Source organism: Meleagris gallopavo, chromosome 1 (genome assembly GCF_905368555.1).
Source record: "Meleagris gallopavo chromosome 1, MGAL_WU_HG_1.1, whole genome shotgun sequence".
NCBI classification, from domain to species: domain Eukaryota; kingdom Metazoa; phylum Chordata; class Aves; order Galliformes; family Phasianidae; genus Meleagris; species Meleagris gallopavo.
The window spans coordinates 6,165,866-6,192,341 of record NC_139404.1 but is presented as its reverse complement, the minus strand read 5'-3'; the positions used below and the strand labels follow the sequence as shown (position 1 = coordinate 6,192,341).

Here is a 26,476-nt window from a genome sequence, read left to right as displayed (position 1 = left end):
CTTTCACCATTCCCATATATACGTTATAATTATAGTGAGTTATTTGTGGCTTGTCCTGAAACCATGTGTTGCTAAGAATCTGTTTTTCCGTGTGTGTTGTCAAATCCAGAGTTCTCTTTGCAGTACTTTTGGAATAAATGCTCCATAGCAAAGGCAATACAATTTTGACTTCCTACATACTGAAATCTTGATTGCCTGTGTGTTCATTTTGTTCTCTGTTCATTTGCTGATTCCGTCAACACAGGCACCGCTGGACTCTTACTCAAGAGATTGAGATGGTTTGTCCCCAGCCAGTTGTCCCTTTGCCAGGATAATTGACAAAATTGCCTTTTTGTCTTTAGTACATCTCATATCACCATTTCTTTTATTCAGAACTTTGTGAATTGTGATGCATTTATGCTTTCTTTTCTTTTTACAGTTTCACAGGAGAATTTATAAAGGAATTCCATTGCAGTTCAGAGGGCAAGTTTGGTCTTTACTACTTGATGTCCCTAAAATGAAAGAAGAAATGAAAGACTTGTACAGCGTGAGTTGTTAGAATTTCCACTTAATCTTTTATATTTTTAATCTTAGTATTACAAATTACCTTGAATTTCACTGTTTTTTTTTTTTTTCTTCTTTTTTTTTTTTTTCCCCATGTATTGGAAAGCACTTTACCAGCTTATCTGTTGGTTCTGGTATTGATGTAATTAATTTGATCCTTCTTCTTCCCATTCCCAAATCTTTGTTAAAGCCCCCTTAAAAGCAAAGTGAAACAATATAAGACAAAACTCTTCTCCTCTGAAACAACAACTCTTCCTTGAGAAATTTCTACTAAGGAAGTGCCGCAACAGCTGACTATCAGTTAGAGGAGTCTGTGGTGTTCTCGAGGGGGTGAGGAGTTGTTGCCTTCTCCATCTTATTAAAGCCAAGAGGGCCTCTGGGAGAACAAGTTGGCAAACTTTATGCCATGTTACCTCTGAGTTGAAGCATAGATATCTGTTACAAAGTGCTGTCATTTAGTTTGTTGTATTCTCAGAGGTGTAACTAATACTGAGGTGTTACCCTCTGAAAGCTACAAAAATTGTCCACTTAAGCCTAATCCTACGTAGAGTGTAAAGAAAAAGGTATGCATTGCACCCCAGTTCCACCCACATGCTGGGTGGTAGTTAAAGCCACCTTTGAATTATTCTGGTCATGTTCCTCTAAACTTTTCTTCTCTAATTCTGCTTTTTCTGTGGATGTGCTGTTTGCCATCTAAGCTCAACTTCAGATCCCAAACTGTAGACTGAGGTTTGTATGCAGGCCAGAAATTTAGGCAGAAGGGGAACTGAATCTTATCACATTAGTCTTTTCCTCTCAATCTTTCTGCACTAGGAGATTATAGGAAGACAGTATAGCTAACAGAAAGGTAAGATAACATTGTAGAGTATTTAGTTTTTTCTCCACTGGAACTGAAACGTTCACTGTCTTTTAGAAAAAATGTCCAGAATTTCAAGGAAATGCATTGCTAAGTTTGATTTTTATGGCACTCTTCAGGAGCCGACGCTTTGGGTCTGAGCAGACATGGAATCTTGTAAGGTCATGAAAGAAGATTGATGTTGGCATTGATGTTATCTAAATTTTGGTCTCTGTGATCTTCTTCTTGAATTATTTATCACTCCTTAGTCTGACAGGCTGTTCTTTCTGACTATTAGATTTTGTTTAACTTCATAAGGGAGACCAGAGGCAGATCCAGAAAGAATAGAATGGAATTCATGCTGAGTAATGTAGTTGTGGGAAAGAATACTGAGTATAACTAAAAGCATTTAAAAATGTTAATTCATATTAAGAGATTATTGATGCCATTTAGTACAAAACAAAAGAGTGTCTTTGTAGTTCAAATATGGTAGTAGTAAGAGTTCCTTCCATCATAATCCTAGCTTGTTTATTTGCAATAAGCTCATTTAACTGCTCTCCACTTTTCCCATTTCCTGAAATGATATTAATACTCATAATAATTCTCATTTACAAATTGCACACATGAAAGTTAGAAGGGAGATGCATGGTTTTGAGGGAGGTGAAACAGCTTCTTACAGTCCTTGGTGCAGGGAAGTTACCAGTTCTTCATCTTTTAACATTTCTGATTCCAAGACTCTATGTGCCCAGTCTAGAGGTTCTCACCATGACTAGGACTCAGGGTACTTCTTTTCCTGTAGTTCCAGTAGATCATGGGCTCTGGGTCCTTATCCTAGGTTCTGGGTCCTCATACCATCTTAAAACTTTCTGATCCCTTCTTTTCTGTCTGAAGGACAAATCACTCTGGATGCTTGTACTTTAAACCTTTTGTCTTCTTGCAACCAGAAGCTGTAGAATTCTACCTTATGAATACCCATGATATTCTATAAAAACGCCTTTTCTAACTTAATGTTTTGAAAATACCATGTTGAATACAGATAGAAGTGTCTCACATACTTGGCTTTTAGGGACAGAAGCAAGAATGAATGAGTGAATGTCAAGAAAAAAATTACTTTAGGTGTGAAAAGTAAGAAGGCAGTCCAACCTTTTCAGGTTTCCTGAAGTTTTCATTTGCAAAATTTGACTAAATTGTAAAACATTAAAGCAAGTTGAGCTATTCTACCATTAAATTGGTTGAAACAGAAGGTCAGAGGAAATGACTAGGGAAATGTCCAGAAACATCCATTATCTATATTTAAATAGTAACTGGCAGCGATGTAACTTTTTCTTCTGCTTAGAGAAAAAGTCAGCAAAAGCATGAAAACCACCCTCAGTCATTTCTGGGAAGTCCAGACTGGAGCTGTTGTTGTTCCTCAGCAGTGAAATTCACTTGCTGTCTTTCTCATTGCACTTACGTGAGAAATGGCAATTGGAAATTTGAAATGCTGAAACATAGTGAATGTTGTCACAAAAGTGTATGCTCTGGGGTTGGTCTTTTTACATTTATACTATGTTAATATGCATTTGACTATATGGAATTTGTGTGTGTGTATACATGTATATTTTTGAATGAGTTTCTGAGTTGCCATTTTATATTAAAGATTTTAAATCATGAGTTTAAGTGTACAGCTAGGTAGGTTTCTCCTTTTTGCAAGCTTACAATAAGGAACAGAAGATTAAAACTGTAACTTATGTTTTTTATTCTTTTCCTAGAAATTGAAGTGCCAAGCACGAGGGTCTTCACCAGATATTAGGCAAATTGATCTTGATGTAAATCGAACATACAGAGATCATATTATGTTTCGAGACAGATACGGTGTTAAGTAAGTAAATTAGAAGTTTTGTTTTATAACTGGTTTCTGATCTGCCTCAGACCTCTTTGATTTGCAAAAAGGATGTTGAATGTGAGTTCCAGACTTTTAAAGCAGAGTTGTCTGTGTGCTATGAGGTAATCACCATTACTGTTACGAAGCCAAATAGTTACTTCCAACCAACCAGTGTACCCAGTGCAACCAGCCCTCAGCCCACAGCAGGGGGCTGAAACTGGATGATCTTTAAGGTCCCTTTCAACCTCAGCCATCCTGTGATTATTTCTAGCATGCCATATTAGCACCCTGCTGAGATGGAAAAGATAGGGAGAGTTTTTTTGTCTCTTTTTCTTTCCAAGACATCATCTACAGTAGTGTACTATTTTCAAAAAGCAATACTCAAAGAATTATGAGCTTTAATGTGATAATAAAAGAAACATTTTCCTATATTATTCCTCTAGGTATTTTGCAGACAAATTCTAAGTAGGTGTGGGAAATTTTTGTGATGGTTGCAACACAGGATGAAGCAGAAATTCCCAAAGCTGAGAGCACTATTCTGTGCAGACGCTGTAGTTTAGATATGTTTGTGTTGTGGTATCTACACCGGAGCTGATGTGCCTTGCCTCTCAGTACTGCTGACACGATGCTATGTAAAAATGACTGTATTGCATCTGAGCCTCAGCTCAGTTTTAACTCGCACATTTTAAATCGAAGTAGAAGCTCACTACCCCATCAGTCTGGGGCTAATGCTGGCAGAGCCTGCTCTGTTCCCTGTGGCTGTGTTGTGAGCACGTCCTCAGAGTGTATTGGAAAAGCCTTTGGCTGTTTCAATTTCACACTTGGAATAGAACTTGGAATTACTGTACATGCATTATACATTTCCAGCGATGTGGATGAAAATTGAGAAATCATTCCGTACAGCAATGAAATAAAGTCTTCCAGGTAAATCAATAGCTTGTTTGACTTCTCAATGGACTGTACATTTTTGAGGGGTCATTCTTTTACAACTCTTCAGTGGTACCATCTAGTGTAAATAGTACTAACATTACCATTATTTTTATACCTTACTATGAAGGAGATTTGCTCTTACGTTGGCCTTCATGTAGTTCAAATTCCCATAACTGATAACAGAAGGTTCTCATGGATGATATCTGCAACCTAACTGTTTTCTATCATTTTGTCCTTGTAAAATAAGACTGAAGATTAATAACTAGTACTTCAGATTACATTTTTTTTATTACTACCTAAGAATAGGTAAGCTCCAGTTTCTGCAAGAGACTGAAAAAAATGCCATAATCTCTAGATATTTTGGTAAAGTTCTCTAATTTGCATCCTCCTTCCCAACAGAAAATGAGCAGCTTTTTGCTCAAGATTTCTTTTTATAATCTTCAAATATTTGTCTACACATCTGATCAGTGACAAGCAGACGGTATTTCACTGGACACAATACTGTACAAGACTCAGGAGTTAAACTCTAGCAGTTGTAGTTGAAAGGAGGCATTCATATTTCCAAATTCCCTTCTCAACAAATCACAGGAAGTAGGTGTGAGTTTAAAAACGTATTATGAGAATTCTTCATTATTTTGATGTCCCAATTTGAAAAGCATGGAGTTTATATATTTTTGTCCTGCTGCATTCAAAGTTTAGTACAAGATAACAAGCTGTTTTTATGGAAAGCAAGGGACAAAGCTGTGTGTACTTCACTGTTAGAATTGCAGGGTTTGATATAGTCTGAAGGACTGAGCATAGGATGGAGAGTTGGAATTGTGATTGTTTGACAGTAGCAGTCACGAAAGCAACTTTTAATTTGGGTGCCAAGAGTAAGACAGCTTTGTACCCACTTTGTGTTTTATCTCTCTGTAACTGTTTGCAATCAGTATCAGCTGTTAGTGTTCTGCAAACAGAAATTAGGTGTGGTGTGTTTAAAGTCTGTCATTCTGAATAAATCAGTGTTTGACACGTATGCCATGTATGTCTCAAATCCCTTATTTGTAATAGTAATGGTCTGACACCATTGGCATCTCAAATTGTTATAGATATATTTTGTAATCTTTAAACAAGCAAAATATCAGAAAAGTGATAAAAATATAATGTTGCTTTAAAATCAGAAGCACTTATTACTACTCTTTAGAACCAGACAAATTAAGTTGGAGAAACAAATTTCCAAAATACAGTTAACTAATTTTGTGTTTTTCTGTTTTTACAATACCCACTATTACAGCACTTTCTTTCTCTACTCTTGTTTCTCCAGGCAACAATCTTTATTCCACGTTTTAGCTGCATATTCCATATATAATACAGTAAGTTGTGTACTTTCATGTTCTGCTCCTCTGAACGTGCTGTAAACTTATTTGCAATTCTTTATCCTCTTCCTCTCTCCCCCAAAAACCACAACGCATTTCAGAGACCTTTGGAAATGCAGAGAAATAAGTGATTTGCTTGCTGACACGTTTTCAGCTACTGAAGTTGAAACAAAGCATCTTGATTAGGAATGTCTTACCAGGCAGACTGCACAATAAATAGAGATTAATTGAGATCAAGTATAGTATTCAATAAGAATAATGAATTTGTGCTATGCTGGAGTTTCATACTACTACTATTTCTTCCCATTATATTATTTGCCTCCAGTTAAGATCATTTGAATGATGGGAGGAAAAACTACAGAAAGGTGCATGTAGGAGTAAGCATGCATTTCATAGCCTGGAGTGTTCTAACAGATGGAAGGTTTTGAAGGCTGCATCTTCCTCACTTAAGCCCTGTTTTAGATATGCTCCAGTGTGTGTATTAAAGTACATTCCAGTAGTAACTTTGGTCTTGACTGTAGTTCTGAATGAGGATTTTTTTGAAGTAAGGGTTAGAGGCCTGCTTATTTTGTAAAGTCCTTTGACTGCATGTCTCTATTTTTAACATGTTATTATGTCCAAATTTAATTTTGTTTTATGCACTATTCCCTTGTTCACTGTGCCTGTTCTGATCACTTTTGAACAACTTTCGTTTTACATCCATCAGCAAGCCCTTTCAATTCAATGTGAAAATACCCAAAGTTGTGAGTAAGAGTGAAATTGAGCAGTTATTCTACTTAAGCATCACTTCATTTCAATTTTCAGAGTCCTAAGAAATGTGGCTTTTATTTCCAGTTTCAATCTGCTCATGTTTATTCGGCCCATAAATGAAGTTACATTGCTAGCATTTGTCATCTTTCATTTCCTATGTTGACTTAAGCTTTTTATTGGTAGTGTAAGTGCTGAGAAAACTCTGGAAGAAAGAATTTCCTTTATATATTTTTTGTGCAGCATTAGACTAATGCCTGCCAATTGTATGAAAAATGTTGTTTAAGGTCAGCTGTTACAATACAGATGAAGGGAATGCTGCAGTGAGTTTTTAATTTGCTTTAGCATTATTGTATTTTTCTTCTTAATGTGTCAGAGTTCTTATTCTTTGTTTTTATCTCCGGAGTTCTTAAAAAGAACTTTTAAATCTGAAAAAGATTATTCAACTATTAATTCATTCTCCTAAATATTTTATCAGCAGAGTTATCTGAGCAGTGAAATGATAGTGACAGTTGGTTCCTGCCATAAAAGTCAATATTAATAGCAGAGGAGTTGCTCAAATTTAGTATTGGAACAGGACTTTTTTTTCCCTTCGTGTTTAATTACTGTGTGTACTGTGTGCTGCTAAACTTGAACAGGTTTGTAGTTTCAGGTCACTGCTGAAAACTGCCGTGTTTATCAGAGGGTGCCTTGATTGTAAAACAAGACAAAAGATAATCTCCCCCCTCCAGAGCCAAAGGCAGCTAAATGGAAAAAGTGTCCCTTCTGGAATAAGATGTTCTAATTACTTGAAATTATTAGTATTAAACCTGATTTAGAGCATTGTTAGAGAGTTACAGTGAGAGTTCCTGGTTATTTTTCAGATGAATTGTCGAGCATCATCCCTTCTATTGATCAATATTTTAGATATTCAGAAATCAGATGCTTGTGGTTGTGCCATAATTAGGAAATGCCACATGCTATCAAGATAGGCAGACTCTTTGCTATGCTAGCTCAAAAAAAGCTAAAAGCTCATGGGTGTGTGGCTTTTGCTTTTGGGATTTTAATATTTTTCACTGTGTAATTTTCAGGAAGTTGGATACTGTCAGGGAATGAGCCAGATCACAGCTTTACTTCTAATGTACATGAATGAAGAAGATGCCTTCTGGGCCTTGGTGAAACTTCTCTCGGGTCCAAAGCACGCTATGCATGGTATGGTGTGTCACGTTCCTTAGTATATATTAGGTTTCAACCTGATTATTTAAGTTGTGAATTATTTGAAAATGGAACCATGCTGCTATGTGTTTATGTTCAATATAAAACACAATTGGAGCTTTATACTGAGATGCCATTGGATGTTACCAAAGTTCACGTACTTTTTAATAATTGTTTTTTCTGTGTTGATTTCAAATAGTTCTTAATGAAAATCAGATGTTGCCCTTCCACTTAAGCTCTAAAGGAATGTAACTAGTTGAAAGCTGGTTATGTGGATGTCTATATAGCAATAAAAAACTAGTGGAAAACTAATACAGAATGTGTTAAATAACACTGCAGCTATTCTATCACGTCAGGACAGGAATCCATAGTAAAAAAAATAAAAATAAAAAATCACACTGTAAGCATTAACGTTGAGTTCCTTTGTTTTCTTTTTGCCTCACACAGCACAACATTTCCTGCACTCTTAGTCTTGTTACACTTATATTATTGGTTATTCTCTCTTTCCATGTCAAATTTAGTATGACCTGTGCACGTTGCATGCCCACAGGGATAGAACAACTCTGGGAATTCCAGTATCTTTTGTTAATGACATAGTGGTTCACAAAGCTTTAGTTCTTGGACACCTGAAAAAGAAAATAGTATCTGGAAACTGGTTGTTGTGGGTTGTGGGTTTTTTATTTTTATTTTTTTTTAAATTCTCAGCAGGCTCTGGCTCCTTTTCCATTAAGACATTCTCATACATGGTAGCTTCCTATCCAGTTCAGTGTTCTTAACCTAGTGTGCTGGTTGGCTTTTTTCTGTTTGTCTTCTACAAAGCCATTGCCTTTTTGACCAAAAAAACAAACAAATGAATAAATAAATAATTATCTGAAACAGGAATCAATGTCATGAATGTCATACAAGAAATTTGAATTTATAAAGAATCAAAGACTTGCTTGGAGCTTTAACATGGACTAAGAAAATCTTAACCTGTATCTCTAGATCTAGTAGTAATCAAAAGCCATAAAAACAAAGCTGTGTTGAACATTGAGCTCCTCAGTGATCACAGAAAATTTTAGATGTCTTGGGGAATGAATTGAAATCAATTCATTATATGTTGAATCAATGGATCTGATTTTGGTACCTGGGAGGGAGCTCTACATAGGCAACATTTTTAAGATGCCACGGTCAATTAAACAGCATCTTTTTTTTTTTTTTCAGATTTGAAGACTTATAGTGAGACAAGCATAGGATTGATTTAGAGTGATGTTATCTACCATTACTAACTTAATAATAGTCACTAGGGGAAGGTAGTGATGTTTTACTGTGGTCGCTTAAGCAGAAATATGTGCATATCTGTACACAGACATGAGAATATTGCTATGAATATCTGTTCAGATCCAGTGCTCTATAGAAGAGAAATATTCTTAGAGCTCTGAATTCCCCTCCCCCCCCCCTTTTTTTTTTTTCATGTTACTGTCTTTATAGTAAATAAATACATTTATGGTTGACTTCTTTTCTTAGGTTTTTTTATTCCTGGTTTTCCGAAACTGTTGAGGTTTCAAGAACATCATGACAAAATACTGAATAAGTTTTTGTCCAAACTTAAACAGCATTTGGTAAGTACTCACAAGAATAGTATTTCTTACAGATGGAAGTTGATGAAAAAAACCTATAAGGATGGAAATCATGTTTGTTTGATTGAAACAAAGTATTTAATGAAGCGAAAAAATACTGATTTCATTGGTCACAAGGCCATTGAATAAAATGTTTTCTTCATGGACATTATAAAGTGTTACTTGATTTTTATGAATATTTTTAAAAATGCTGTGGTTTTTACAGGACTCTCAGGAGATGTCCACTAGCTTTTACACCACAAAATGGTTTTTCCAGTGTTTCCTTGATCGCGTGAGTATGTTTCCCATTTTCTTTTTCTGTTTTTAATTGTGGATTTGAACAGACTGTTTTCACTCTTGATTCTTTCATCGCAGACTCCCTTTACGTTAAGCCTCAGGATATGGGATATCTACATACTTGAAGGAGAGCGGGTTCTCACTGCTATGTCGTACACAATTCTGAAGATACACAGAAGTAAGAAATCTCTTGAGCCTTGAATGCTAAATAGGCTTTCTGCTAGTTTTGTTCTTATTTTGTGTGACAGATCTTAGTTTCTTCTTTGCCTTGTGCAATTCATGACAAGTGTTTTTCTCTCCTTACGAACAAGCAGAGCAAAATCTTTCCTTTATTAATGTGAGTGATTGTCAAAGAAAAATTGTACCATCTTTCCAGTGGGCTTCCAGATAGTACTATCATTGCCCCGAAATCATACTTGATTTACTTAATAAAAAATAATTAGACACACCATACAAATTTAAAAACTTATATTCTGCTGTATTTGTCTTTTAATGTAAGTTACTCAGAAAAATAAGGAAGTTATTTAAACATCAGCCTGGGTTCAGCTTTGTTGCTGGTTATAAAATGGGCAAAAAATGTTCTACTTGCTTGCTTTGTAAATGGCTTTCTAGCCACTACAAGTTTCTAAAAAATGTTAAAAGAATCCAGAGAAAAAAAGGCTGGTATCTTGTGCCTGTAAATACCTGAAAGTCTTATCAACAGGCAATTCAGCAACAATGAACCACCAGTGTTACATCTCATTTTATAGTGCTGTTTGTCCAAGAATGTCATTAAAATTCAGAATTTCAGTAGTCTGACCAGATGATCTTTTCTTCCATCTTTTTCTGACTGGAAAAATAAGATTTGGAGTTTTGAACAAAAGCATTGTCCAAAGCATTTACACCTGCCCATAGTGCCTGCCCGTCTATGCCTGCCCCCATAGCACATGAAGTTCCAATTCTGAGAATGACTGTTTACTTCTAAATATCCTTAGATGTTTCTCCAGGTGATTGATAGCTTGTAGCTCAAGTACCATTTACCTGTGGTACTTTTGCATTTTCTCAGTGAAACGAATGGACTCTTTGTAAATTTAGAAGTCTATGTGAAACTCTTTGCAGAATTGATGTCATCACTTGCTCACTAGTGTATCCTTATGAAACTGTATAAGCATGCAGTTACAGCCTTGAAAGCAAAACGTTTGTGTAGGAAACGTGGCCTTATAGCTGTATAAAATGGGAAAGAAAAAGAATCTGGTAACTATAAAACGGCTTTCAGAATATGACCTGAATTAATTGAAGTGGCAAATAATGCCTGAAGCAATGGTTCTGAACTGCCATAACCATTTCATTGGAAGTTAATTCAGTTGTGAATGAGAATACCTTAAATGTCAAATCTTAAACTGTTTTACTGCTTTTGAAAGCTTTTAAATAAATGATGTATATTTTAGAGATCTATACCAGTGTTTCGTAAGTTGGGGCTGCAGGCTGAAACATGAAGATCCAAAACTGTTGGATGTAACATAAGCAGACCAAAGACAAGTGACTTGTATTTAGAAGATTTTTAGAAGATGCCCCTTTTTGGAAAACATTGTTCTAAATAGCATTCTGTATCAATTTGCAAGTGAACTTCTGATGCGTTTTGTAGATTTTTAGTGCAAAGTTCTATTTTGTGCTTAACAAATAGGCCTTTTTTTTTTTTTGTTCTATTTTAACAACAAAAGCATCTGATATTGTGCATACATTTTTGAAATGTTATGTTCTTAATCAAGATATTTTTATTTATAATAGTATTTTCTTCTTATGTAGAACATCTGATGAAATTACAAATGGAAGAGCTTGTAGAATTTCTGCAGGAGACTCTAGCTAAGGATTTCTTCTATGAAGATGACTATGTAATAGAACAGCTCCAAAATTCTATATCAGAATTGAAACGAGCCAAGTTGGATTTACCAGTAGCTGGTAAGATACTTGTACAGATGCAGATTTAGATACTTGGAGCTTTTTACACCTTGTCCATTTTTAAAGTGTTAATTCATTCTGGTAAAGACTGTGGAAACGGTTGTCTCTTCATCACTGCATACTTATTTCTTCCAAAATATTTTACAGTTGAGAAGCAACACCCTTCATTTTGTGAGTTTGCTGGTTTTTTTGCTCATTGTTTGGTTTACTGATTACAAGCTAATGGCACAGCACTTTAAAGCATCCCTGATCTGATAACTTTGATGTATAAAATATCACAGTTTCCAATTATTTGAAGCAACACTGTTGTCTGAGAATACAAATAATTTTGTGGCTTGGATAGCTATGAAACAAACATCAGGTCAGACAGTTGGTCCAATCCAGTTTTTTTAATTCTTTGCAAGTGATACACCCTCTGGGTATTTAAGTGTATTATTTTCTTCATTTTTGCTCACTCTTTGTGTTCATGCTTTGTGTTCAGTTGTAGAGCAGTGAGTGTTGTTTCTCAAGATATTACTTAAGAAATATCTATAGGTTCTCTTCTTCCTGTACTGAGATCCTGTCATCTTTTTGATCACTTTTCTATCCTCAGCAACTGAACTGAATTTTGTTATGATTATGCTTAGTTCTTTTTTATCCTTGTCAATTTGTAAAATAGTACATGAGAAGGAAACCTATTTTAAAAGAAAATAAAATAATGGCAGAAACAGCCTTAACTTTTAAGTTGTTAGATTTCAGAAGTTAAGAAATGTCAGAATAAAGATTGCCTGTGTAGTCTGGTGATAATTCCTCTTGAAGCTCTTTCATTATGGAACTTCATTTTTGTGTTTCAGTACACCTTAATTATTGCATTCAGCACTGGAGTTTCAGGGCTCTTCATCAGGAGAAGATATGCATGTTTCTTCTGGTTCTTAGTGGATCTGTCTCTCAGACGCACAGTCAGACACTCTGTGTGTTTGTTTCCCATCACCTTGGCTTCTTGTCCCACTTTCTCTTGCTCCACATTCTTATGCTTTTCCCTCATTCTGAATTTTTACAACGTATCCCTCATTATGCCTTCTCCTACCCAAAACAGAGATCTGAGTCTTGCTCCTAATTGCTTCTTCGTTGTTCTCGTTTCTTCTAGTCATATACTTATTTTCTTTAGTGAGTCTGCAGCTCTTCTTCGTATTTACTGCTCATGCTGTTTCTTCCCCTTTCTAATCACAGCTTTTCCACCCTGCTTCTCTCCATTTTCCTAAGCTAGGTTGCAATGTTTTCTTATTCTTCAGAACAAGTTGCACTTTTCATCACTGCTCTTCAGTTGTCAGCTTATGTTAGACATCTTGTCTCAGCTGATGCTTGATCACAGTGACTGGATGTGAGTAAATATGTTAATGAACAACTTTGTCTTTTAGCTTCAATTCCAGTCCATAGTGGTAGAGGAAGATAGGTGCATTGGAGTGCTTTCTGTTAAAATGTAAATACAGAGTTATCAGCGATTGCATGTGAACAGAGATTTTTTTGCTGCCTTTCAGAAACTCAAGTTATTTTTAGTTCATGGATGTGGTCAAGTAAATTTCACCAGTGTGGATTGTCTGTTTTCTACTTGAAAATGTGGTAGCTGAAGAGTTATGGGACGTTTTATAGATCAGTATGTGATGTAATTCCTGTTTTCTCCACCTTGGAAAATAACATAGACACAACTTACGGTGAGAGTTTATGTGGGAAATACAGAATTCACTGTAAGTTTTCTTGAATGAAATATACATAAATGCAGGCAGTTCCTATCTGATTTATGTTTTAAGGTTTTTCTTTTGGGAGAATGTAAAAAGCCTTCAAGTGAAATTTTGATTGAGAATATTGAGTCTTAGCAAAACAATTAAAGGAAGCTGTCCATGATGCCTAAGGCCACAAAGTGGTTAGCTTGTTTGAGACACAGGGAGTCATCTTATGGAAGCCAAAAACCAAAATTAGTGAACAGTGAATACATCTTCCTGAAGCTGAATGTGAGTTGTATGGTTTCATATTTTGTATGTGTGAGTCTTGATATGACTAGCTGGCAGGAAACTCATTGTTTTAATCCACATTGTTTCTTTCTTTTGGAAAGCTAAAGGAACATCAGTTGCTTTAAAAATGTCTTCTTTTTTCCATCCTGAGTGAGGAAGATTGAGCAGTAAAATAAAAATAAGAAAAACAGTGCTCAAGTGAAGTATATTTTGTTGCTAGATGAGGAAGTGAGCTTTTTTTTCCCCGTTTGAAAGTAGCCTGGGAAAGCCTCACAGAATAAATATGAAATACCTTTATCCTAATCCTTGGAAATCTAGTTGATTTTTCTGCTGTTATCTATAGTTAAGTGAAGCTGACTCATTGTTCTTCATACGAATTTCACAAGTCTTTTTTTTTTCTTCTTTTTTTCTTTCTGTTTTGGTTTTACTAATCACTATCATCCGGCAGTAATGTTTTTGCACAAGTTCTCCAGATTTTCTGGACATTCAGCTTTGCTCACGTCTGTCTCATTCTACTATCTTTTCTACCTTCGGTCTCTTTTTACTATTTTCCATTTAATTTCATATAAAATTTATGAAATCATTGTATGTCATGCAGTAATATGCACAAAAATACCAAACTGTTCATTTAAGTATTCACTATTGCCTGAAAAAAGGATGTTTATTTTTATTGTCTCAGCTGAAATCAAAGTACTACTTCCTGTCTTGCACTTTTTTTGCATTGAGCAGCAATTACATCTCTCAGAACTAAAATAAAAATGAATGATTGAAAAATATCTCCATCTTACAGTTGCTTCAGTATCAGTCATCCTGGAATAGCAGAGAGCTACTTGAGCTCTGTGGAATTTTCCATCTGGCATCATTTGTTAGCAGTATGGATTTTCTTGCCCTAATAAGCAGTGGTAGAGTATTTAAAGAGGTAATTTTTGTGTTATGTTAAAGTAGATGGCTGCTGGTGTCTAATGTAGCTTCCCTGGTTTGCTTCTTCCATGGTTTCTCCCACTGTATTAAGGAGTTCCTTGTTACCTTTAGAGCACAGAGAAGAGAAGGGACTTTGTTGAACACTTTGGCACTGATAAAACCCTTAAGGTGCTCTGCCAGAACATTTGAGAACATCCAGGAGCACAGTTGTATTGATCAGCCTGATTTTGGATGTCAGCTAAATGCCTTTGCCAGCACCAGGACTGTTTTACATAAAGCAGACCACAGATTTTTATGCCTTTCTCTGCTAATTTCTAGTTTTAAGTACTGATCTATGTAGGATGGTCTGTACTTGGCAACTACAGCCTTCAGAGTATGGCTCATTACTTGCTCTTCTCAAAACCCAACGTAGGTATCTGTGTTCCAGTGACTGAATGGATAAGGATGCTGCTTATTGTCAGGCCCTCAGAGGAGCAGGCTGTGACATTTATGGAGTAGACAGTCCTGTAAGGTACTTCTCCTCTGACATATTCTCAAGCAGATTTAGTAGAAAAGACAATTAGTATTTTCTAGGTTGACTGGAACGTTATGCAGGGTGTCCACAGCAGGTTCTTGAGCAGCACAGTCGCTTAAATTCATGAAACTCCTGTTTGTATCTTCTCAAGGAGTCAGGTCTGAGTACACAAATCTCTTCTTTCATTGAGAGATGGTGAAAAGAATTTCACTGGCATATACTGTTTTTCAAAGTTTCTTGATGCAGATCCTTTTCTTATCTTTCATTTAAAGGAATTGCAAAATTCTTAAAATGCCCCACATTTTGATGCAAGGTGTCCTGGAAAGAGAAGACAGAGATCCTGGGATGGACTTTTTTTGTTAAATTAAAGTTTAATAGACCTTACAGCAGTGGAGAAGGCCTTAAGTCAGAGATAAAGTCTTACATCTTAATTTTAAGGAAATATTGCCTAATTTGGAATCTGTCATTGTTCTTTTGATCACCTGAACTATTTTAGTGCCTGGAAACACCTGCATTAAACTGATTACATTCTTCTAGTTCTCCCAGTCTTTTCCATCTTTGGAGACAATTAGCAAAATTTGGATTTTACATCTTCATTTTGTAAATGTATACCTGCTACTTATCTTTAGAGGTATGTTTCAGTAAATTTGTTATGAATGCTGTTTATGCAGATATTTATCTAATTTAAATACTCACCTGCGACAGTGCAGAAATACGTGATTGATCTGTTAAATAATGTTGGTTTTCTGCTCTTAATTCACCTTTTGACAGCCAAAATATTGCAAATATGTGAGTCGACTTGTTTCTGATGGTATATCTCTTTTGGTTGTGTTTTGTTTCAGAGGAATTTTGGATTTTTCACTTGTTGTTGAAGAACACACAAGTAGCAGTTTTTATGATGCACTTTATATTCTAATCAACTAATTTTTCTGCCTTGATTCTTGTGTGATATGGCCTTACAGTGTTATGAAGGAAAATGGCATTTATAGAATTATACTAATATAATTAGCATATTATTTTCAGCAATTTTGGACATAGGCTTTGCATCATTGAAAAAATGCTTACTGTTTAAAACTTGCATGCTTTTGTTGAATATGACTCAGATAGTTCTGTTGGTTATTGTTCATAGCACAGGAAAGTGTATTTTCTGGAAGAAACATGGAGTTAGGGATAAAAAAAAATGAACAGATTACTTCTACTTTTTTTTTTTTAATATTTTTTGAGAAACCATTTACACACTTGTGTCACCTCAGTGACCAAGTTTGTTGACATTTCTATTACTTTTCTAAATGTAGATGTTTATAAATTTTGTTGTTGTTATTGTCAGTATTACAAAAGTGACCTAGTATTGGGAAGGCAAGGAGTGTTTTGTTCTACCATTATCAAGTTGTCAAGCAAGATTTCATTTGAGCATCTCCTCCAAAAGAGGAGGAACAGAGAGTGACTTTTGGGCAGCAGTTTGAGCTTTTGGTTCAGGCACTTAAATTTCTTTAAAATGTACCTGGACTTGTAAACTGAACAAGATGGGAAGTCACAGATGGAAAATAAATGCAAAATATCAAGATGTCTTTTGAAGAGTTGTTTTTATGACCATTACCATCCTTGAAAACTGTGTTAGAACAGTCAGAGTGCATGTATTCTGGTCCTGAAATTAAGGACTAGACTGCTATTCACCAGAGAGAGCACTTAAAGCACTTTACTCCAATTATATGTCTGCTATTCAATGCATAAGGCTGCTAATGCCTCCTGAAGCAATTATCTGTAAAAGTCTTGTAGTTGAGATTGACTTCCACTGGGTGGTGACCAAGACTTGCTAGAGCAGGAGTAAGTAGACCAAAACTTTCTTTAATATGACTTGAATTTTTTAATCTTTTGGAGAGCAGTCAGATCTGTTTATATTTACTTTGTTCCTTTTCATGTTAGGCAGTATATTTATCAGCAGCAAACAAGCACCTGATTGTTCTTTTTTCATTTAAATTACCTCCACTTCCATTTTTCTCCTTTTCCCCACACTTTTGCCCTATTTTCTTTGTCATTTACTTGTTTTATACTGTACTATATACAAACCAGCTCAATCACTACCTTTCTTTTGAGTGAAAAATAGAAAATCCTGTCGTGCCAGCTCTGTAAATTCTAATATAAACTATTATGTTTGTCTTTGGGTAAAGCCAGTAACTAAACTGCATCTAGGAAGCTGTTTTATTGAAGGAGTATGGGGACAGAAGATGGAGTTCTGCATCTTGTGGTAATATTGTCAGCCTGGGAAAAAATCTGGTTGCCCAGTTAGCTTCAAAAGATAAAGGCATGTCTGATTGTGGAGGCTGCTGCCAAAACATCTACCAGCTGAGCTGGACAGCTTTGTCTTACATTCTAGTTTAGAGTGCCTTTAAGCATTGTATGTAAACATCATACATTGTACAGAAGATTACTTGTCCCAGAAGTGCTATTAGTAGGATTGAAAAGTCCCTCTGTTCGTATAGTTTCAGATGGGAATGTAGGCCCCTAATGTGAATTAGCTCAGACTTAGGGTTAACAGCACAAACAGATTCAATTTAATGCCCTTGAAAACATCCAGATAAAATTTCTGCATGTTCAGATCTCAGAAATGTGAACAATGAGTTTAGCTGTCATAGAAAAGATGATGGCTGAGAGCTGCATGAGAGGCATTAGGCATATTTGGAGTGGAAAATGGGGAGATAAGAGATGCACAGCTTGTCAGAAGAACTGGTGCTTTTGCATGCTTCTCTGGCAAGGTATCTGTGTACCTCTTAACAGTGGAGACGTTTGTTGTGATTTAATTTCTTACATTTGCTTCTGCATTGTGGTTTCTTTTCCTCTGCTTTCTGCTTCTATTCCTTTTCTTTCTTGCCTGCATGCAGCATCATGTGTTTTTCTTCCCATTGTTGGTGATAGTGGACTGCTTAGAGCATTCATAGACATAGACTGCATGCTGTTTTGTGCATTTGAGGAATGTCTCCTTGTATTAAAGTGCATGCTGTAGATGTGGTTATTCTCTACCTGTTGAATTGTGTGGACTTTTCTAAACTTCAGGAAATTTAAAGAATAAAGTACTTTGGTAGTTCCACTGGAAGTGGTAGTTACATGCATGCTTCTCTGTATGTATGTATCTGTATATTTAAATTAGAATTAAATATCTTTTTTTTTTTTTTTTTTTTAAATCTTCAGTTTATTAAAACAAGTTTTCCTTCAGAAATTGACCAGTTTGGGGGATGTCTTTGTGCTGCAGCACCATGGATCCTTATACCACTTATTTCCTTCCAATGTTTGTTATGGCAGGAGGTGAATGAGAGCTGAAGCCTTTCTTGTAACAGACCTGAGCGTGTGCTTTGTAGCTTTGGCTAGTCAACTGAGCATCTCTAGCAGCGTGGTCTTTGCAGATGCAAATGTGATTGATTAAGCAAGCTTTCTCAGTTGCTTCAGTTTGAGGTCAAGTTAAAACAAATTCTGTGGAAGCTTTGTGGCTAAGATTTAGAGTTGTACTTCATTGGCCCCTCCCTCCGCACATAAACATTATGCCATAATTTTGCTTTCTGTGAGAACTCTAGGCTCCAGTATTACCAGCCTATTAAAAGGCAGAGGCCTTGATATAGTGCTGTTAGAGTGCAAAGGTTTTCTTCTAAATGAACTACTGTTGTCTTCAAACACTTTGCTTATTGCTCAGTATGTGAATTAATTCCAAGCTGTAAAAGTTTCACAGCAGAAACGCTAAGACTTCTGATACTTACTTCACACCTGTAATTCCTATTATAACATACATTGTCTAAACAGGGTGCACTACATGTACCTAACTGTAACATGTCCTTTTACCCTCAGATGTAAAGGAAAGTCGACTGAAAGCAATCTTCAAAGCAGCCTAGGTAGAATGCAGTAAGGACATTTGCAGTACTCTCACTTGGGTTTTATTAGAGCTTAATAGTAATTAAGAAACCTTAAGTGCATGAAATTAAAAAAAAAAACACAAAAACTCTCCCACAAAACCCACCTTAAATGTGTATTTCAAAGGATCTCATATTGCTCTGTGCGCATTTCTTAGAGAAAGGAAGAAAGGAAATTTGTTCATGCCTTTAACATCTTTGTACAAATGAAGGAAGCATTGCAGGAACTAGAGTAACTGATCTTGTGCTCACGTTTTTTGTTTTTCATATAGTCTGAATAGCTGAGTTACAAGGATGGAATTAAAAATCATTTTACTAAAACAGTTATGGTACACATGGGGAGAAATTAAATAAAGTACAGATGCTGAGGAGCCATTTTCTAATAGCACACTATAACTTCCATGGAGGTTATACGTGTAGCAGCATATGAAGTCTGTATTCTGTGTAATTTAGATGACAAATATCTGGTATGTACCTTGAGTATTGTTTCTTAATTCAGGCTTCATGCTATTTTAATAACTAAGATTAATAAGATTGAAAGCATTGTAACATGCAGTTTCAGTATTGGGAATATTTATTATGGGCAAAATTCAGTTTTATTTAGAAGGTATGTTCTTCAGTTTTGCTTGCCACTGTGTTAGTGAGTGCAGATGGAAACTAAATGATGCAAATGCTTTTTGCCAAACTGACAATAATGGACAATTTTGAAGAGATTGGTGCAGAAGAGAGTATGTTGCAGAGCTGTTAAATCATTCATTTGCAGCATCCATGCGACTCATTCATCTTCTGTTTTGGTAGCGATGTGCTGCTGGGGAGTGCAAATCTACAGATCCCTACTTCAGATTTTAGCCTGATTGGAGAATCATGGGCTCCCACAGAGATGGAGAACAAACTGTGATGCTTTATTTCCAAGACCCACTCAGTGGTGCCTGACGCTAAGGTCCTACCACGTAAATTTTAGCACTCTTGCGTACCTTGTGCATCACAGAGCATAGTATGCCAGGTGTGTAATTATGTAAGAGTATCTGACGTCTAGAATCTTACATTTGGAGGGGTGGGGGCTTTTCATGAGTAATTTTGTTTACCAAGGCATAACAGTGTGGACCACGAGTACTTTCAATGTAAGAGATTAGATTTGTATATCTTAATACTTGTATGGTTGTAATTGAGCTGAGGTTAGCTTGGGGAAAATAAGACTGGAAAGTTTTTTCTACAGAAAACCTGGGTAGGCAGGATTTATTATATATAAAGTGAAGTTTCTGAAGTTATGTTTTTCTAAAGGAAAGGATGTTTCCATATGAACTTTGTCCTCCTCTGAAGATCTGAATACCAAGAGAAGGGGAGTTTAATTGTTTGGCAAAATGAGGCTGTATTTTTTAAGTACTCTTTATTTAGCTATCTTGTCATGATTCATAGCATCATTGTATTTCTCTCTGCTGTCTTCTTGCTACATCCTAGCTGGCACAAACTGTAAGTTTTCATTTAGTTTATATAGCAACTGATCCATGATGATAATTTGTTATGCTGTTACAATAAATAACACTGACCTTGGCTGCTGGCTTTCCTCTGTGTACCTCTAGCACGAACCAGTTACCAGTGATTGAACTCATACTATTGACTGTAAAAATGAATATGGCTCTCTCTCTTAGTGCAGCACTCACATCAGAGATAGAGATGTTTGTGTGGCTTCACTCACATGAACTCTTATAGACAATTAAAGGGAATTTTAATTACAAATAACTAGAAAAAGTGATGTTAACTTTAAAATCTTCCAAGATCTTAAGTAACTTTGAGGTCTTCGATGATGGAGGAAGATTTGACGGTTCTTACACAAGGAAGGAGCAGGAATTAAACTTATTTATAGCTCTTTTACATGTTTTATTTTGCATAGCATTTAAGGGTAGCCGTATTTTTTTCCTCTCTACAGTAGTGCTTTTACTAATAGGTGCACAGTAGGATTCGTTTGGCTGACTTTAAAAAGTTGTTTGTTTTTGGAAATGCTGAACATCAAGTAAGATTCAGATTCATAAATGTAATGAGAAGTATGTGACCTTTTCTACTTATAATTGGAAAAGTAATGCATTATACAGTTAAAGAAGTTATGTGCAAGTAGATGTGATAAAAGACTTTGGCTAAGATCATGAAGGGTGTTGCCTTCTAAGGAGAGTGGAAAATTTTATGTAAATTGTTCTACAAACAAAATTCAGCAATGAATGAAGCACATCTTTATTCTTTCTGTAGTGGCAGCGTGGGTTATTCTGAATCCCCACATAGCTAATGTTTAACAATGGTTGTTGGGATGTATTGGACTCAGGAATGGAAGAACTTACCAGAAATATCAGAGTTCTGTAAATGATGCTGTTAGCGTTTGGTGAGATTTGCCCGTTGAACACTTGTTTGAGGAATCAATGTAGAATTTTTCTGTTAAAAACTTAATTGAACAAAATGGTGATTCTGTATAGCATCTTCTAGTTATGATGTAGACTCCTAATACCGAGAATGGCATTTCCTAAACAAGGACTGAGAGAGAACGAAGACATAATTGTGCAGATGTTAATAAATGTTAACTACCAGAAAAGTAGTGAGAGAAAGTACCAAAATGTCTGCTGGAGAGGTTGTACATGTAAGTGCAGAGCTGAGAGCATGGTTTACCAGAGGCAAACAGTAAAAGATGAGCGTATTGAAGATAGTGGATTAGAAGAGGGATTCTAAAGATCAGAAAGGATCTTTAAAGTGAAGAAATTGGTTTATTTAATTAGATGCGGACAGTGCTGGGCGGGGTACATACAGAATAGGTAATGCAACCAAAATATTATGGAGGGAAATTTTTTTAATGTACTTATTTTTGCTATGGTGTTGTCAATGAGCAAAAGCTTGCCAATAATGCATCAGCTTCAGGGGGAAGGACTAGAATAACTGGTTAAGATGAGAGCCTAAACAAAATCTTTGTTCAGTCTCAATAAAATACCTTTGAGGTTTGACAGAATGGTGACCCAGAGAGAGGCCTAGATAATTGAATTTGTTATTTTTACTTTCATGACCAACAGATCAAAGAAGACTTCTGTTCAAATGTGAATTTATACTATTACTGTTCTTATTTTAGGTAAAGAAGACGAATTTCCAAAGAAGCCGTTGGGGCAAATTCCATCAGGACCTCAGCCTGCTACGCTTAATTCCACTCCAATGCTTAATGGACAAAATAGCACTGGTACACAAACAATAAGAAGGACAGAGAGGAGACCATCTCCTGTAGAAGAACCAGAAAATTCACCAAATAACCGAAAAAGAATTAATTCTCTGGAAAAGCAACCTTCCTTAAAACAGCAGAAGTCTCGCCCGATAGACACTCAGAGTAGTCAGTCTAAAAATGAGGTTGATGCCAGAAGAAAACCTCAGCTAACTGGGCAAGACAACTCAAAACAATATGATAATGCAGCTGCTAACCAAAATTCTAATGCTACTTCACATACAAGAAGGGAATTTGTACCTAAGTGGAATAAACCATCTGATATGAAAATAATTGAAAAGACTATGAAACTTACTGCAGAGGTGAAAGGAAGGCCAATAAATAATTCAAGCTCACCACCAAGTCCTACAGAAACACAGCCTTTGAATGTAAAACAAAAGATGAGGGTTTTGGATGCTGATGAAGGTAAGCGTGGGTCTAATGCTTCACAGTATGACAACGTTCCAGAAGCTGATAATGAGAGTGAGAATCTTGTTGAAGAAATGCTTGAGAGAGTTCATCCACAGAGTCCTAGGCATGTAGCATATACCAATAGTCCAAGAAAACAAACTGAAAAAATACCTGCTCCATTAAAAATGTCCAACAATTATACCTTTACTTCACAACCCAGATCTCCAAAATATTCATTGCAATCTGATGGACCACCTCATGGACTAAACACAAAGCAGCTGCTGCCCTCTTATAGCAATCCTCCTACTTATCATGGAAATTCTCCAAAGCATATCTCCAGCATAAGCAATACAAGTTCTATACCTCTTCATTATCATGGGAATCGAACCAGCCCTTCTGGTAGGCCATATGGCTCTTTTATTTCAGCAGATTATTCTCCTGATAAATTACAAGTGAATTCCTATCCTGCGGGTCGCCAAAATCCTCTGTCACCAGCCCCTACTCGGATAGATGTAGCCCCTGTTGATGCTTACACCAGCAACTTGAGGTCCCCTACAGGTGTCAAATTCATAATGCCTCCAGTGGATTATTTACCAGAAGACAGAAAGTGGCCAGATGCTGCTTACGTGTATAGACATGAACCTTACAGGCAGCCCTGGAGCCAAGACGTTAACAGGGGCCACTTGGATAATTTCCAGAAATACCAGCATTTTCAGTCAACACCTTTTCAAGACCATAGTCTTCCTGCTGTTTCTGTGGATAGCCCAATAAGATACAGGACTTCACCAACCTTTGAAGAGCATGGTTCACCACAATACCAATATTCAAATCCATCAGCTCAAGTCCAACACTACCGAAATAGAAATGATGGATTATCTGTGCATGAATCTGTGCTTCTCTGAAAATGTCTGTTCTTATTAAAATGGCAAGATCCAAACCCAGTTATACATTACTGTGTTAGTAGTAGTCCACCTCATTTCTTCTATGAAATGTGGACAGTCCATGTGACTCTGCAAAAAATAACAACACTATTTCAGAGCTGTTTCAGACTTTTCACTGAAGGCTGGGTGAGTTCGTAGACTTGCATTGAAGCTATTGAAAGTGATCTGATGCACATAGACATAGCAATAGCAATAAGGTCATATACACGGTATGGCTAATACTGTCATTTTTCCTCAAATTGAAATAACTTGTGTTATGATCTTTCTGCCTAAAACCTAACACATTTGCAAGTTTTATTTTGACTGACATTGTTAATGCACTGTATTAAGTATGTGTGTGCGTGAGTGTGCGCTTACATACACAAATGCATCTGGAAAAGAACTAAAGAGCTTAAATGTAAATGCATTTAACTTTGGACAGAGGTTGTGAAGTACTTTTATTTCATATTACTTTGTCTTTATAATTTATTTGAGAAGCCATTCATTTTGAATGGGAATTTCTGTCATTTTTATACAGCTGCCTCAGTATCCCAGTATCTGTTCTGAGCAGGAGAGATACTTTGGGATTATTAATTTAAATTTATGTGAGAGTTAATTTCCTCTCCTTTGACTACTGTTTGTCATTTTCCTCAGCAAGAAGGAGCAGGCAGGCAAGAGCAGAAAGCCAAAAACATCTCTATAATCTGGCTAAGGAATGGTGCTTAAAATTCAGGGCAGTTTCTTAGGTGAATTGAAAGTGGATAATTTTTACTTTTGCACCTAAATCTACCTTCAGAATGTCATATATGCAAAATATTGGAGCCAGTAAGAGTAATGCCACATCCAGAAAATGGTGCTGCACCCTTCACTTTTTTTTGCCATGCTGTGCTGTCAAACTAAACAAATTGGTTGCAAGGCCAAATCTCATAGGTATCAGAGAATTACTGGCTCCTTGATGCTCTCAAGAAGCACATGCAGGAGTTTGAGTCACTTGGTTGTGACTTGATAGCCCCTGAGCTGTGTGCATATGCAGTGTCCTTTCTGTTAAGCTTTGTCATGTCAGTTCTATTTTGTTTCTCCCCCTTCTAAAGAGCCAGAGGACTCGTGTCTGTGATTGGACATGGGCTGCTGAGAGAATGTGTTTTGTTTTTTTTTAAACTCTAAAATCAACCTGACTGTTAATAGGAAGCTTAGACTCCTAGTAACTGTTTTTAATGAGTGTTTGCAGCCTCTTCTGCTTTGTGTTTTCCTTTCATTGACTGTGAAATGGGGTGGCAGAAATGCAGGTTAGAGTGGCCCGTGTAGGATGAGTGCCGGGTAGGAAGTGCTGGATGCACCGACCTCTCATTGAAGCCAATGGGAGTTGAGGCAGATAAGGATCTTGCCAGAAGAGGTCCTTGGAGTGCTTAGCAGAGAGATTTTCTGATGCTTAAGGACCAAGCATTGGTATCACCATCAGTTTTGGATGGTTTAGAAGGTCGTCCTATTATCTTTTGTTCTGTAAGATTTGTTAATTAAAGACATAGAAGTGGATTATTTTTTTTTCCTTTAAAGAATGAGCTTTAGTGCCTATTATTGCTGCAGGTTGGCTCTGTAAGTTTTAAGGTACAGAAGTAAAACAATTTTTACAAATGGAAGTAACATTTACTTAGTATATTTCAAAAACTTTTTGTGTATATGATGTGTCTGATGTAATTTTTAATGAACTGGGCAATTTTATATTTTAAGGATTGCAAACTGCAGCGAAGTAATGGTAGCAAAGCACTACACTGAAACTCTAAAATTGTGAAGATAAATATGATTTGGGATTACCTTAGTTCTGATTGCTTACAGCAGCTTAGAAATGTATGTATATAATATTGTGACTAAGTGTAATAATCTCAGTATTTAACGATGGTTCTGTAATTCATAACAAAGCTGTACAATTTATTTGTGCAAGCAACACAAAGCTCCAAAATATGTATCAGCAGTAGTAAATACTGTAGATTTTTATATATAAAATATATACACACTATTTTCTTATGTCATCTGCAACAGTTTTATAACTGTGTATCCTATTTTGATGTGACTGTATTTTTAACATGTTAAAATAATAATAATTAAGCTTCTATTGTTTTGTCTTTATTTTTTCATTGTCTGATTGGCTCAAAACTGCAGTTTTGCTCTTCTCAGCACAAATGATTGCTTTTCACAAATGAGTCGTGTGTATATATATATTGGGTGCATTTTATTTGTTTGTACACGTTTATTTTTAGGCTAAGCAATATGGATGCAATCTATACAGTGCTTTCACATTATTGCAGAAGTAATAAGGTTATTGATTATAGTTTACTACACTGCTAAACCTTAACCTATCATTTGTGAAAGCTAGGAGTATAAACTGTGATCATAATTTTCTGGCTGTGTTCTAATAATCTCACCCAATATCAATTCAAAAGAAGAGAATTACTGGGATGAGAGACTTGCGATGTTGCATTGATCAGAGTGCCAAATAATAGCCTGACTGTGGCTGTGGTGTTTGTTGCATGTTTAGAGACCTGCATTCAGCTTACAAAAGCCTGGTGTCACATATTTGTAGTGCAAAGTCTGCTTTTGTTTCGTTTAGCTGGACTAACCAAACTGAAGGTACTGATGCCAGTAACAAACACCCTTGGTATAGAGTGAAGCAAGGCAGTGCTGTGCCAGTATCTTGCTGTGTCTTGCTGGTGGAGGGAATCATTCCCTCATAATGGATTAGGTATCCTCCTAAGAGCTTTTCTGTCACTGTTTGCTTTGATCTGAAAACAGTCAAGCAGTAAGTATCAGCATAAAATACTTGAGACCTTTCTTTCCCATGGTTTCTTTGTAATAATTTTCTAAAATTTGCCTGCCTTGTGCCATGTAAACCATAGGTTTCTTGTCTGGCTCTCTTTGTGGTTAGTGAGGCAGTTTCAAGGCAGGGTTTTGAAGAACAAGTAATCTCTCTCCACTAACACACGTGGACTAAATAAGACTGGATGCCTAACTTCTGCAAGGCCAAACATAAGCAAAATTAAGCTAATTAGAATATAAGAGCAAAAGGAAATGAGTTGTATGCTGTGAACTTCTGTGTTTGCTTCTCCTTTGACTGATACCACACTAGAATAAAAATACAGATTGTTCAGTGCAGAACTGTACAGCAGAAGACTGAAATCCTTTGAGTTACTGGGGCCTTGGGAAGAAGTTAGGAAAGACTGCAGCCTCATTGACACTCCTACGCTTTTCCATGAATGGGATTTGATTATGTGATCAAACTGCTTCTCTCTCTAATCAAACCATGT

At 36.2% G+C, this 26,476-nt stretch overlaps 1 protein-coding gene across 6 annotated transcripts in view; it reads left to right on the top strand.

Moving 5' to 3' along the window:
- Positions 1-25,285, top strand: part of USP6NL (USP6 N-terminal like) — a 113,475-nt gene extending 88,190 nt beyond the window's left edge. For 5 of the 6 annotated variants that reach the window (XM_085215741.1, XM_003201861.5, XM_019619149.3 and 2 more), the window contains 9 exons: positions 419-526; positions 3,130-3,239; positions 5,476-5,524; positions 7,345-7,465; positions 8,975-9,069; positions 9,293-9,358; positions 9,442-9,541; positions 11,149-11,301; positions 21,724-25,285. In XM_085215741.1, the coding sequence (XP_085071867.1) occupies positions 419-526; positions 3,130-3,239; positions 5,476-5,524; positions 7,345-7,465; positions 8,975-9,069; positions 9,293-9,358; positions 9,442-9,541; positions 11,149-11,301; positions 21,724-23,159 (2,238 nt within the window). In that variant the 3' untranslated portion in view covers positions 23,160-25,285. Of the gene's footprint in view, positions 1-418; positions 527-3,129; positions 3,240-5,475; positions 5,525-7,344; positions 7,466-8,974; positions 9,070-9,292; positions 9,359-9,441; positions 9,542-11,148; positions 11,302-15,566; positions 15,614-17,251; positions 17,253-17,946; positions 18,025-21,723 lie in introns of all 6 variants that reach the window. The other variant, XM_085215756.1, reaches the window with a different exon arrangement.
- Positions 25,286-26,476: the final 1,191 nt, after the last annotated feature.